The following is a 13,386-nucleotide window of genomic DNA, read 5'->3' as shown; positions in this document are numbered from 1 at the left end:
TTGACTCTCAGCCCATGTCCAGTCAGGTGAGGTGCCCAGAGTACCTCCCGAGCAGCACCACCGCCTTGCTGACAGTGACTGTGTGTCCCCCTAGCAACCCTCGATGATGTTGTGGAGGCCGGCGGGAGTGAGAAGACGGAGGAAGAGGCCCTGGCTGGGGCAAATGAGGAGGAGGTGGGGCCGGGAACTGAGAAGGTGCAGGAGGAGGCTGCCTGCATTGACGAGGCAGAGGAGGAGGCAGGCCCATCCCTTGAAAATGACGAGGAGTCCCCAGCCAGCGACCTGGTTGAGCAGGAAGACCAGCTTGCCCCCAAGGTAAGCTCACCTTTCTTGATCGGAGATTTAAAAAGGTGCCTCCTTTCTTCTTGGATGTGCCTACTTCAGAAAAGGAAATCTGAGCAAGTCCATTATAGAGGATATATGCACATTCCTCTGTGGAGGAATGTTGAGTCAAAGTTTGGTACCAACCAATAACTCCTTCCAAGGGGCATTGGCAAAAGGGACCACATCAGTTCCCAAGTGTACATAGGGAGCATTTGTCTTTGAAGAAGCCTGAATGTTTTGTTTTGTTGTCTTTTTGCCTTTTCTAGGGCCACTCCTGTGGCATATGGAGGTTCCCAGGCTCAGGGTCAAACCAGAGCTGTAGCCACCGGCCTGCGCCAGAGCCACAGCAACGCGGGATCCGAGCAACGTCTGCAACCTACACCTCAGCTCACGGCAATGCCGGATCCTTAACCCACTGAGCAAGGCCAGGGATCGAACCCGCAACCTCATGGTTCCTGGTCGGATTCGTTAACCACTGCGCCACGACGGGAACTCCAAAGAAGCCTGAATGTTTTTTAAATGAACGTGGACTTGGGAGGTCTTCCATGAAAAGCTGGTGCCTTTTCCACAGGTGTCTTTGCTGTCTTCTTTTGGGGAAACAGACTCAACTCTGCCTTCTGTCTGTGTGCCTGCGGTCCGCAACCACAGGAAGACCTGTGGCCACAGTGCAGAGGATGCTGTGACACTCACAGTGTTTTCTTTTCTCTCATCACAGGTGGACGGGATGGACGATGAAAGCCGTAAGTATTCTGGAACCCGGCTCTGCTGAGGAGAAGTCCAGGTGTTGAGGAAGGGCGGGGGGTGCTTTCCTGCCCCTTTGGTTGCAGAGACACCCTGATTCTGGGTTCCTCCTGGGAAAGGGGGTGAAGGATGGGGTGAAAGAGACTGACTTCCCACAAAAGGGCCATCCCAAGTCCTCGGGTCCCTGGAGGAAAGGAGGCTCTTTGTATGGTGGGGGTAGGTGTCCGGGAACATTGGGGGGGTGTGCGTGTGAGGGCCTGTTGGTGTGATTGTGAACCAGTGTGAGTGGGTGTGTTTTGTGGGGAGTCACTTGTGCCTTAGCACCACATAGCTGTCCAGTTTCTCGTTGAACAGTCTCATGATGACCGCAGGCTAACTGTCCATTCCCTCATTCTCCCTGCACCCGCTGGGAGCAAGGTTTGGGGAAAAGGCTTTCCTTCCTCTGTTGGTCTTTCGTTTCCTCTTTTCTTCCCCCTCTGCTTGGTGCAGACTTTCATGCTGTTGTTTCAAACATGTGCCATGAACTCGAGCCTCTTGAGGTTGTAAGTGTCCCGAGGAGTGTTGTGAACGCTGTGCTCCCCCCGCACCTCCTGCCCACTCGGGGCAGCCACCCTTCCAGCCTCTGCTCAGGAGTGGTCTTTCAGACACCTCATGTGCATGACATCAGAGAGTCTTTGTCCTTCTGTGTCTGACTGGCTTCACTTGAAGTGATGTCCTCCAGCGAGTTCCTGTTGAGGCTCAGAGCTCATGAACCTGACCAGTACCTATGAGGACACGGGTTCGACCCTTGGCCTTGCTCAGTGGGTGAAGAATCCCGCATTGCGGTGAGCTGCGGCAGAGGTCCCAGACGCGGCTGGTATCCAGCTTGGCTGTGGCTGTGGTGTCGGCCGGTGGCCACAGCTCTGATTTGCCGCCTCGCCTGGGAATTTCCATCTGCTGCGGGGGCAGCCCTCAAGCCCAAAAGTGAATCAGTCAATAATGTCCTGGAGTTCTCTGTGCATTGCTGCAATGGGTAGGGTTTCCTTCTTCTGTGACAACGGAATACCTTGCTATGGTCTGTATCCACCCCGTTGTCTTTCTCAGTCTGTGTGCCCGTGGACACTGGGGCTCTGTTTCTGTTGGGCTCTTGTGTATGGCGCTGCCGTGATCCTGGGATGGCAGGTCTCTTTACCCGACACTGATGGATCTTCCTTTACATGTCCATGCAGCAGTGGGATTGCAGGGTCCTGCCGTGGTGTTTCCCGTCCTGGCTGGCCCCGTTGACATTCCCTGCTACAGTGTCCAGAAGTCCCAGGCAGTCACATCTTCCCAAACATCTGTTCAGGTTTGAAAACACTCCGTGTCCTACCAGGTGGGAGGTGATACCTCGTGGTGCCTTTGCTTTGCCTTTCCATTGTGATAGGCGACTTTGGGAAACATGCCCTCTGTGTGCTGCTCTCTGTGGTCTTCTTGGACGGTGGGTCTCTCCCAGGCTTCCACTCATCTACAACTGAGGTATTTGCCTTTTGATTCAATTGATTTGTAGTTGTTTCCCATATATTCCAAATATGAGCCCCTGTTTCAAATACAAGATTTACAAATATCCTCTTCTGTAGGTTGTCTTTCCATTCAGTGGATTGTTAGCCACTGTCCTTTCTGTTTGTTTCTATTTTAATGGAGGTACAGTGTTGTTTCACTCTCTGCTGTGGAGCAACGTTCCCCAGTCGTGTGTGTCCATTAACGTATGTTCCTTTTTTGATATTATTGCCGTCTGAGATCAGGTCGATTACAGGAGATTGGATCTCGTTCTCCGTGTGCTGCAACAGGAGGACCTTGTTGTCTCTCCATTCTCAATGCCGTAGTTGGCATCAACTGCCCCCAAACTCCCAGTCCGTGCCCTTCACAACCACAAGTCTGTTCTCTGCATCCGTGGGTTCTGTGGACAGGTTCCTTTGTGCCGTGCTTTAGATTCCACCTCTAAGTGAGATCAGGTGGTATCCGTCTTTCTCTTTGTCACGTACTTCACTTTGCACGAGAATCTCCCGATCCATCCCTATTGTTTTGAGTGGCATTGGTTTCTTCTTCGATTTTCTGGCTGAGTCGTGAATTCCATCATCTATGTGGACCACATCGTCATGAGCCATTCATCTGTCTGTGGACATGAGGTGGCTTCCCTGTCTTGGCTGTTGTGAACAGTGCTGCCATAAACATAGAGGGGCATATGTCTTTTTCCTGGATACATTTGTCCTGATATTTCCCAGGGTGCTCGGCTTGCTAGGTCGCATGCCCTGCTGTGTTCAGTTTTCGCAGGACCCTCCATGGTGTCTTCCATAGTGGTTGTACCAGTGTACGTTCGCATCGGCAATGCTGGGGCGGGGGAGCCTTTTCTCCACCCGTATCTGCGACCGACACCAGAGCTCTCGGCAACGCTGGATCCTTAACCCCCCTCAGCGAGGCCAGGGATCAACCCCGCAAGCTCGTGGTTCCTAGTCGGATTCGTTTCCGCTGTGCCCTGACGGGAACTCCTGGGTGGTTTCTTTGCTGTTGTTGTTGTGGAGGTGTATGAGTTTTCTTTATATATGTTTTGGAGGTGAACCTCACGGGCAGTGGTCCCTTTCTCCTCAGTGCTTCTGTAGAGCTGCTGTCCACAGTGTGCCAGCCACTGGCCAGAAGGAGCCATTTCTGCTTAATTGAGTTCAGTCAGTAGTTAGGTCTGCCTCTTGCAGTGAACAGAATAAAGCAGCCTATGGTTCACTCCCAGGGGCCACCACACAAGTGTGTCCATGCAGCTGGAATTTCAGGTGTGTCACCCTGGAGCTGAGGCCTCCAGATGGACTCGTAGAAGGGAGATGTGTAAGGCTCCATCCCTCAGCAGCCCACGATCTCTGAAGGTTTGCCACTGTGGCCAATGTTTTATGGAAGCTTCTGAGGCCGTAGAGCAGAGGGAAGTTCTGAGCACACGGAGGACAAGCCAGGGTGGTGCTGTGTGGCCGCAAACAACCCTAAGTAGGGGATACGTGTGGGGGACAGGCTCTAACACCTTGATTCCTTATGTCTGTGTCTCTGCAGTATGTTTCATGGAGAGTCTGAGTGACAGCAACCATGATGAAAGTGATACAGGTAAGAACAGCTCTCAGGTAGGAGCCAATGGGAGAGGGATCCCGGGACACTTGGGTGACGCCTGCTGCTTGGAGTGTGGGGCAGGTGAGTCTGAAACTTAAAAACAGAAAGAAATTGATGTAAAGCTGTTCACCGCCTACTTTAATAAGGAGAGGGAGCAGATAGGAGATGCCTGAATGTTGGCATCTGTGCTCACCTTGTGTGGAAGGGTCTCAGTCCATGGAGCAGAGGGAGGGTCTGGGCACCTGGAGGAAAAACCAGGGTGATGCTCTGTACCCGTAGTCACCTCAGGGAAGCCGGAGAAACGGGAGGGCCACTCTTTCTAACTCCTTGATTCCCCTGATGGTGTGTTTCTACAGACTCAGTGGTGGAGAGCCTGAGCAGCCGCCAGGATGAGGAGGCTGCAGGTAGGGAAGAGCACGCAGCTGGGATCCAGTGGGAGAGGGTTCCTGGGAGCACCTGGGTTCCGCCTGCTGCCGGGAGAGGGAGGAAGTGGGGGATAGGACTTGGCGGGTGGGTGGGTGGGTGGCCTAATGAGTGGCACTCTGCTGTGGTGTTTTCCCCTGTGAAATGGATACCACGAAGAAGACTTGGGTCCCTGGTCTTTGTTGTGCTGTGTTTGTATTCCTCTCTCCTTTTCTTTGAGAGGGAGAATCGATTTTCCCTCCCAAAGCTGCTCCTTCCTGCTTTGGTCTCTGCCCGTTGTGCAAGTTTGCTTTGTGATTGGCACCGTGAGGGCCCAGTGCACAAGAGCTGTTGACTTGGTTTCCTTTATTGGCCTTGAGGGACCTGAAGTGGTGGCACCTGAAGTGGTGGCACCTTGACCCTGGAGACCAAGTTGGTCGAGTGAGTGTCAGGTGGTGGGTGAGAAGGCAGCTCTCTGGCTCTGCATGTTTGGGATTTCTGGCCTCCCTGTCCTATTGTGTCCTCACGGTGTGTCCTGAGGGAAGGGATGTTCGCAGAGTTGGATGAGTTAAAGGAGGCATACTTGGAGTTCCAGTGGTTAAGGAATCCAACTAGGAACCATGAGATTGCGGGTTCGATCGCTGGCCTCACTCAGTGAGTTAAGGATCCAGTAATGCCGTGAGCTGTGGTGTAGGTGGCAGATGCAGCTGGGATCCTGCCTTGCTGTGGCTCTGACATAAAATGGCAGCTACGGCTCCTATTAGACCCCTAGCCTGGGAACCTCCATATGGCATGTGTGTGGCCCTAAAAAGCAACAAGTATCAATAGAAAAAAAAAATAGAGAAATCAGGCAGCACAGAGAAGGAAATATCGTGCAACTCAACATATAGGCGGTAACCAGACTCGGCAGAGTGTCAGAGATGGAAAGTAGAAATGGCCAAGACCTGGCAGCAGGGCTGAAGGGGGAGTCATTCCTGAATGGGTGCAGAGGTCCTATGAGTTATGATGAGAAAAGTTGTTATGGACAGTGGTGCAAAGTACATAGCATTGGGAAGGCCTGCTCTCCCCGTGAGTTTCCTATTGCCAAAGTATTCCAAAGAGAAGCATTATGTATCTAAGAAAAGAAAAGAGGCGAAACATCCCAGAGGATGGCGTGTGAACACAGGAGCACCCTGTGGGAAGAGTAGGGAAGCTGAAATGATCTCCTGCCATTTCAGAAGATGGAGGAATGTGGCTGGAGAGGAAAATGGGCAGGAGGATTCACGAGACTCTGTCATGGCAGCAGAGCCTGCATGCTCGTGTTGGCCATTTCTCAGATGGAGAATATGCCACGGAGAGGTTCCCTTTAGCAAGAGAGGCAGAGGCTCCCTTTCTCAGGTCTTTCAAGGTGCTCTCTGCCGTCCTTCAAAACGTTTACCCGGGAGGATGGGCCAAGAGAAGCTCCATCCGTGCTTCATCCCACCCCCACCCCTTGACTCTCAGCCCATGTCCAGTCAGGTGAGGTGCCCAGAGTACCTCCCGAGCAGCACCACCGCCTTGCTGACAGTGACTGTGTGTCCCCCTAGCAACCCTCGATGATGTTGTGGAGGCCGGCGGGAGTGAGAAGACGGAGGAAGAGGCCCTGGCTGGGGCAAATGAGGAGGAGGTGGGGCCGGGAACTGAGAAGGTGCAGGAGGAGGCTGCCTGCATTGACGAGGCAGAGGAGGAGGCAGGCCCATCCCTTGAAAATGACGAGGAGTCCCCAGCCAGCGACCTGGTTGAGCAGGAAGACCAGCTTGCCCCCAAGGTAAGCTCACCTTTCTTGATCGGAGATTTAAAAAGGTGCCTCCTTTCTTCTTGGATGTGCCTACTTCAGAAAAGGAAATCTGAGCAAGTCCATTATAGAGGATATATGCACATTCCTCTGTGGAGGAATGTTGAGTCAAAGTTTGGTACCAACCAATAACTCCTTCCAAGGGGCATTGGCAAAAGGGACCACATCAGTTCCCAAGTGTACATAGGGAGCATTTGTCTTTGAAGAAGCCTGAATGTTTTGTTTTGTTGTCTTTTTGCCTTTTCTAGGGCCACTCCTGTGGCATATGGAGGTTCCCAGGCTCAGGGTCAAACCAGAGCTGTAGCCACCGGCCTGCGCCAGAGCCACAGCAACGCGGGATCCGAGCAACGTCTGCAACCTACACCTCAGCTCACGGCAATGCCGGATCCTTAACCCACTGAGCAAGGCCAGGGATCGAACCCGCAACCTCATGGTTCCTGGTCGGATTCGTTAACCACTGCGCCACGACGGGAACTCCAAAGAAGCCTGAATGTTTTTTAAATGAACGTGGACTTGGGAGGTCTTCCATGAAAAGCTGGTGCCTTTTCCACAGGTGTCTTTGCTGTCTTCTTTTGGGGAAACAGACTCAACTCTGCCTTCTGTCTGTGTGCCTGCGGTCCGCAACCACAGGAAGACCTGTGGCCACAGTGCAGAGGATGCTGTGACACTCACAGTGTTTTCTTTTCTCTCATCACAGGTGGACGGGATGGACGATGAAAGCCGTAAGTATTCTGGAACCCGGCTCTGCTGAGGAGAAGTCCAGGTGTTGAGGAAGGGCGGGGGGTGCTTTCCTGCCCCTTTGGTTGCAGAGACACCCTGATTCTGGGTTCCTCCTGGGAAAGGGGGTGAAGGATGGGGTGAAAGAGACTGACTTCCCACAAAAGGGCCATCCCAAGTCCTCGGGTCCCTGGAGGAAAGGAGGCTCTTTGTATGGTGGGGGTAGGTGTCCGGGAACATTGGGGGGGTGTGCGTGTGAGGGCCTGTTGGTGTGATTGTGAACCAGTGTGAGTGGGTGTGTTTTGTGGGGAGTCACTTGTGCCTTAGCACCACATAGCTGTCCAGTTTCTCGTTGAACAGTCTCATGATGACCGCAGGCTAACTGTCCATTCCCTCATTCTCCCTGCACCCGCTGGGAGCAAGGTTTGGGGAAAAGGCTTTCCTTCCTCTGTTGGTCTTTCGTTTCCTCTTTTCTTCCCCCTCTGCTTGGTGCAGACTTTCATGCTGTTGTTTCAAACATGTGCCATGAACTCGAGCCTCTTGAGGTTGTAAGTGTCCCGAGGAGTGTTGTGAACGCTGTGCTCCCCCCGCACCTCCTGCCCACTCGGGGCAGCCACCCTTCCAGCCTCTGCTCAGGAGTGGTCTTTCAGACACCTCATGTGCATGACATCAGAGAGTCTTTGTCCTTCTGTGTCTGACTGGCTTCACTTGAAGTGATGTCCTCCAGCGAGTTCCTGTTGAGGCTCAGAGCTCATGAACCTGACCAGTACCTATGAGGACACGGGTTCGACCCTTGGCCTTGCTCAGTGGGTGAAGAATCCCGCATTGCGGTGAGCTGCGGCAGAGGTCCCAGACGCGGCTGGTATCCAGCTTGGCTGTGGCTGTGGTGTCGGCCGGTGGCCACAGCTCTGATTTGCCGCCTCGCCTGGGAATTTCCATCTGCTGCGGGGGCAGCCCTCAAGCCCAAAAGTGAATCAGTCAATAATGTCCTGGAGTTCTCTGTGCATTGCTGCAATGGGTAGGGTTTCCTTCTTCTGTGACAACGGAATACCTTGCTATGGTCTGTATCCACCCCGTTGTCTTTCTCAGTCTGTGTGCCCGTGGACACTGGGGCTCTGTTTCTGTTGGGCTCTTGTGTATGGCGCTGCCGTGATCCTGGGATGGCAGGTCTCTTTACCCGACACTGATGGATCTTCCTTTACATGTCCATGCAGCAGTGGGATTGCAGGGTCCTGCCGTGGTGTTTCCCGTCCTGGCTGGCCCCGTTGACATTCCCTGCTACAGTGTCCAGAAGTCCCAGGCAGTCACATCTTCCCAAACATCTGTTCAGGTTTGAAAACACTCCGTGTCCTACCAGGTGGGAGGTGATACCTCGTGGTGCCTTTGCTTTGCCTTTCCATTGTGATAGGCGACTTTGGGAAACATGCCCTCTGTGTGCTGCTCTCTGTGGTCTTCTTGGACGGTGGGTCTCTCCCAGGCTTCCACTCATCTACAACTGAGGTATTTGCCTTTTGATTCAATTGATTTGTAGTTGTTTCCCATATATTCCAAATATGAGCCCCTGTTTCAAATACAAGATTTACAAATATCCTCTTCTGTAGGTTGTCTTTCCATTCAGTGGATTGTTAGCCACTGTCCTTTCTGTTTGTTTCTATTTTAATGGAGGTACAGTGTTGTTTCACTCTCTGCTGTGGAGCAACGTTCCCCAGTCGTGTGTGTCCATTAACGTATGTTCCTTTTTTGATATTATTGCCGTCTGAGATCAGGTCGATTACAGGAGATTGGATCTCGTTCTCCGTGTGCTGCAACAGGAGGACCTTGTTGTCTCTCCATTCTCAATGCCGTAGTTGGCATCAACTGCCCCCAAACTCCCAGTCCGTGCCCTTCACAACCACAAGTCTGTTCTCTGCATCCGTGGGTTCTGTGGACAGGTTCCTTTGTGCCGTGCTTTAGATTCCACCTCTAAGTGAGATCAGGTGGTATCCGTCTTTCTCTTTGTCACGTACTTCACTTTGCACGAGAATCTCCCGATCCATCCCTATTGTTTTGAGTGGCATTGGTTTCTTCTTCGATTTTCTGGCTGAGTCGTGAATTCCATCATCTATGTGGACCACATCGTCATGAGCCATTCATCTGTCTGTGGACATGAGGTGGCTTCCCTGTCTTGGCTGTTGTGAACAGTGCTGCCATAAACATAGAGGGGCATATGTCTTTTTCCTGGATACATTTGTCCTGATATTTCCCAGGGTGCTCGGCTTGCTAGGTCGCATGCCCTGCTGTGTTCAGTTTTCGCAGGACCCTCCATGGTGTCTTCCATAGTGGTTGTACCAGTGTACGTTCGCATCGGCAATGCTGGGGCGGGGGAGCCTTTTCTCCACCCGTATCTGCGACCGACACCAGAGCTCTCGGCAACGCTGGATCCTTAACCCCCTCAGCGAGGCCAGGGATCAACCCCGCAAGCTCGTGGTTCCTAGTCGGATTCGTTTCCGCTGTGCCCTGACGGGAACTCCTGGGTGGTTTCTTTGCTGTTGTTGTTGTGGAGGTGTATGAGTTTTCTTTATATATGTTTTGGAGGTGAACCTCACGGGCAGTGGTCCCTTTCTCCTCAGTGCTTCTGTAGAGCTGCTGTCCACAGTGTGCCAGCCACTGGCCAGAAGGAGCCATTTCTGCTTAATTGAGTTCAGTCAGTAGTTAGGTCTGCCTCTTGCAGTGAACAGAATAAAGCAGCCTATGGTTCACTCCCAGGGGCCACCACACAAGTGTGTCCATGCAGCTGGAATTTCAGGTGTGTCACCCTGGAGCTGAGGCCTCCAGATGGACTCGTAGAAGGGAGATGTGTAAGGCTCCATCCCTCAGCAGCCCACGATCTCTGAAGGTTTGCCACTGTGGCCAATGTTTTATGGAAGCTTCTGAGGCCGTAGAGCAGAGGGAAGTTCTGAGCACACGGAGGACAAGCCAGGGTGGTGCTGTGTGGCCGCAAACAACCCTAAGTAGGGGATACGTGTGGGGGACAGGCTCTAACACCTTGATTCCTTATGTCTGTGTCTCTGCAGTATGTTTCATGGAGAGTCTGAGTGACAGCAACCATGATGAAAGTGATACAGGTAAGAACAGCTCTCAGGTAGGAGCCAATGGGAGAGGGATCCCGGGACACTTGGGTGACGCCTGCTGCTTGGAGTGTGGGGCAGGTGAGTCTGAAACTTAAAAACAGAAAGAAATTGATGTAAAGCTGTTCACCGCCTACTTTAATAAGGAGAGGGAGCAGATATGAGATGCCTGAATGTTGGCATCTGTGCTCACCTTGTGTGGAAGGGTCTCAGTCCATGGAGCAGAGGGAGGGTCTGGGCACCTGGAGGAAAAACCAGGGTGATGCTCTGTACCCGTAGTCACCTCAGGGAAGCCGGAGAAACGGGAGGGCCACTCTTTCTAACTCCTTGATTCCCCTGATGGTGTGTTTCTACAGACTCAGTGGTGGAGAGCCTGAGCAGCCGCCAGGATGAGGAGGCTGCAGGTAGGGAAGAGCACGCAGCTGGGATCCAGTGGGAGAGGGTTCCTGGGAGCACCTGGGTTCCGCCTGCTGCCGGGAGAGGGAGGAAGTGGGGGATAGGACTTGGCGGGTGGGTGGGTGGGTGGCCTAATGAGTGGCACTCTGCTGTGGTGTTTTCCCCTGTGAAATGGATACCACGAAGAAGACTTGGGTCCCTGGTCTTTGTTGTGCTGTGTTTGTATTCCTCTCTCCTTTTCTTTGAGAGGGAGAATCGATTTTCCCTCCCAAAGCTGCTCCTTCCTGCTTTGGTCTCTGCCCGTTGTGCAAGTTTGCTTTGTGATTGGCACCGTGAGGGCCCAGTGCACAAGAGCTGTTGACTTGGTTTCCTTTATTGGCCTTGAGGGACCTGAAGTGGTGGCACCTGAAGTGGTGGCACCTTGACCCTGGAGACCAAGTTGGTCGAGTGAGTGTCAGGTGGTGGGTGAGAAGGCAGCTCTCTGGCTCTGCATGTTTGGGATTTCTGGCCTCCCTGTCCTATTGTGTCCTCACGGTGTGTCCTGAGGGAAGGGATGTTCGCAGAGTTGGATGAGTTAAAGGAGGCATACTTGGAGTTCCAGTGGTTAAGGAATCCAACTAGGAACCATGAGATTGCGGGTTCGATGCCTTGCCTCACTCGGTGTCTTAAATATCCAGCATTTTTGTGAGCTATGGTGTTTGTCGCAGATACAGCTTGCATCCTGTATTTCGTGGCTGTGGTTTCGACTGGCAGCTGCAGCTCCCATTTTGTCCCTAGCCTGGGAACCTCCATATCCTGTCAGAGTTGCCCTAGAATAAAGAAAAAGACAAAAATAGTATAAAATAAAATAAAGGAGAAGTCATCTGGGGTTGCTGCATAGGATCCAGTACCCTTGAGTCCTGTCCACCTGCACAGCTGACCCCAGGCTGCTGTCATGACTCTCCTCCCCTCTGGGAGAGGTCCATGTCCAGCTGCCCAAAGAGACCACCCCTGGCCAGCAGGAATTTGGGGGACTGTGTGAAGGAGCTGCTGGCCTTGCTTCAGACCCTTTCTCTCCTGGCCCTGTGACCTCATCTCCTGGGATTGACCATGTCCCAGACAGAGCCTCTGGCAGCAGGACCAGGTGGTCACAGCTCCTGTTGGATCCCCCTCTTCCCATCAGACTGCTATCCCCTGATCCCCAAATCCCAGTCATGTTGACCCTGTGTCCCTTCCTAGCCTGGCCCTGGTCTCCTCCCTCCCAGGTCCCCGAGGCTCAGGCCAAATGGAGGCAGGTGGTGAGCATTCACATCGGGTCTGTACTGAACCAATCTCAGCCTGAGAGAAGTGACACAGGGTCCTTTCCCTCTGAGTTTGTGTCAGCCTCTCTAAGGCCTCCCTCATGTCGGGGCTCCAGAAAACAATCAAGATGAAGGCATCTATCCCTCAGTGCTCATGTACGAAGAGTGGCTCACCTGGCCCAGCCCTGCATCCTTGTGGATGCTTAGTGCTCCTGGCATCACACAGAAGACATGGCAGGATCCCAACCTGAGTGGGAATTTCCAGGGTCTGGGTCTTCCCTCAGTCTCTGTAAGGCCCAGGGATGGCCTGGGCCATCCCATGCCACCCATTCTCAAACTGAGGTTGGAACTTCTGTAAATTCTTTGACATAGATGACAAGTTCAAATGCAGCAACCCCTGAGGCAATTCAGTTCTGTGTTCTCTTGGGAAAAGTGAAAGGCTAGGATTCAAATTTGTTGTATTCCTTTCAGTGACTTTTCACTGTGTCATCTAATAACATGAATGTAACTTGTTTTAGTACACTTTCAAAAGCATTGTCTTCTCAGAGTTCCTGCTGTGGCTCAGTGGGTTAAAAACAGGACATGGTGTCCATGAAGATGCAGGTTCAATCCCTGGCCTCGCTCAGTCAGTTGAAGAATCTGGCATTGCTGCAAGCTGTGGCATACATTGCAAAGGCGATTCAAATCCCACCTTGTGGCATCTGTTTTAGGCCTGCAGAGGCAGCTTGTCCCTGACCCCTAGCCCATGAACGTCCATATGCTGCAGGTGTGGCTGAAAAAAGAAAAAGAGAATACCTTTCTTCTATATACTTTTCATGCAGCAATAGAATAAAAAGATAAATTTATATTTCTACTACCACATCTTCATGATTTTTTGAAACTCTTAATACTGAAAAATATTTATTGAATTTCTTTTGCTATAGATTATTTACTGTATTGTGTTAGTTTCAGGTGTACAGCTTCAAATTCTTTTTCTTTACAGGTTATGAGAAGATATTGCATAGAGTTCCATGTGCTACACAGTGAATCCTTGTTGCTTCTCTATTAATCTCACACTCCCAATTGATCCCTTCCCTTCCTTTCCCTTTCCCCTTTGCTAATGGAAGTTTGCTTCCCATGTCTGTGCGTTGTTTCAGTTTTGTAAAAAAGCTGGATTGTAGTCATGTTTCAGATTCAGCATAGAAGTGTTAGAACTTTCATCTTTGTCTAACTTACTTCACGTAGTATGATAATCTCTAGGTCTGTCCATGTTGCTGCAAATTGCATGGCTTCATTCTTTCTTATGGCTGAGTGTGACTCCTATATATACATGAAGTATTTTTTGAAGAAGTGAGGTATTTTTGTACCTATTTCTGCTGTACAGCAAAGGGACCCAGTCACACCTATTTATACATTATTTTTCTCTTCTTATGTTCCATTGTGTTCTCTCCAAAGAGACTGAATACAGTTCCCTGTGCTACAGCGTAGGGCCTCATTGCTTATCCATCCTAAATGTAAGCGTTTG

General features: G+C 51.7%; 1 protein-coding gene across 18 annotated transcripts in view; it reads left to right on the top strand.

The window, feature by feature from the left end:
• LOC146398935 (uncharacterized) overlaps window positions 1–13,386 on the top strand; it is a 115,211-nt gene that overhangs the window by 98,775 nt on the left and 3,050 nt on the right. For 6 of the 18 annotated variants that reach the window (XM_084980845.1, XM_084980842.1, XM_084980844.1 and 3 more), the window contains 8 exons: window positions 95–315; window positions 1,040–1,064; window positions 4,114–4,164; window positions 4,524–4,571; window positions 6,135–6,355; window positions 7,080–7,104; window positions 10,153–10,203; window positions 10,563–10,610. The exons of the other annotated variants lie outside the window; for them this stretch is intronic. In XM_084980845.1, coding sequence (XP_084836971.1) covers window positions 95–315; window positions 1,040–1,064; window positions 4,114–4,164; window positions 4,524–4,571; window positions 6,135–6,355; window positions 7,080–7,104; window positions 10,153–10,203; window positions 10,563–10,610 — 690 coding nt within the window. The remainder of the gene's footprint in view (window positions 1–94; window positions 316–1,039; window positions 1,065–4,113; window positions 4,165–4,523; window positions 4,572–6,134; window positions 6,356–7,079; window positions 7,105–10,152; window positions 10,204–10,562; window positions 10,611–13,386) is intronic. 18 annotated transcript variants of the gene reach the window in all.

The sequence above is a fragment of the Sus scrofa genome, chromosome 10, assembly GCF_054392235.1.
Source record: "Sus scrofa isolate SSC_HxYL_T2T_F1_AM1 chromosome 10, Sscrofa_HxYL_maternal_Yorkshire_Landrace_v2.0, whole genome shotgun sequence".
Lineage (NCBI taxonomy): Eukaryota > Metazoa > Chordata > Mammalia > Artiodactyla > Suidae > Sus > Sus scrofa.
This window is presented reverse-complemented; position numbering and strand designations above follow the sequence as displayed.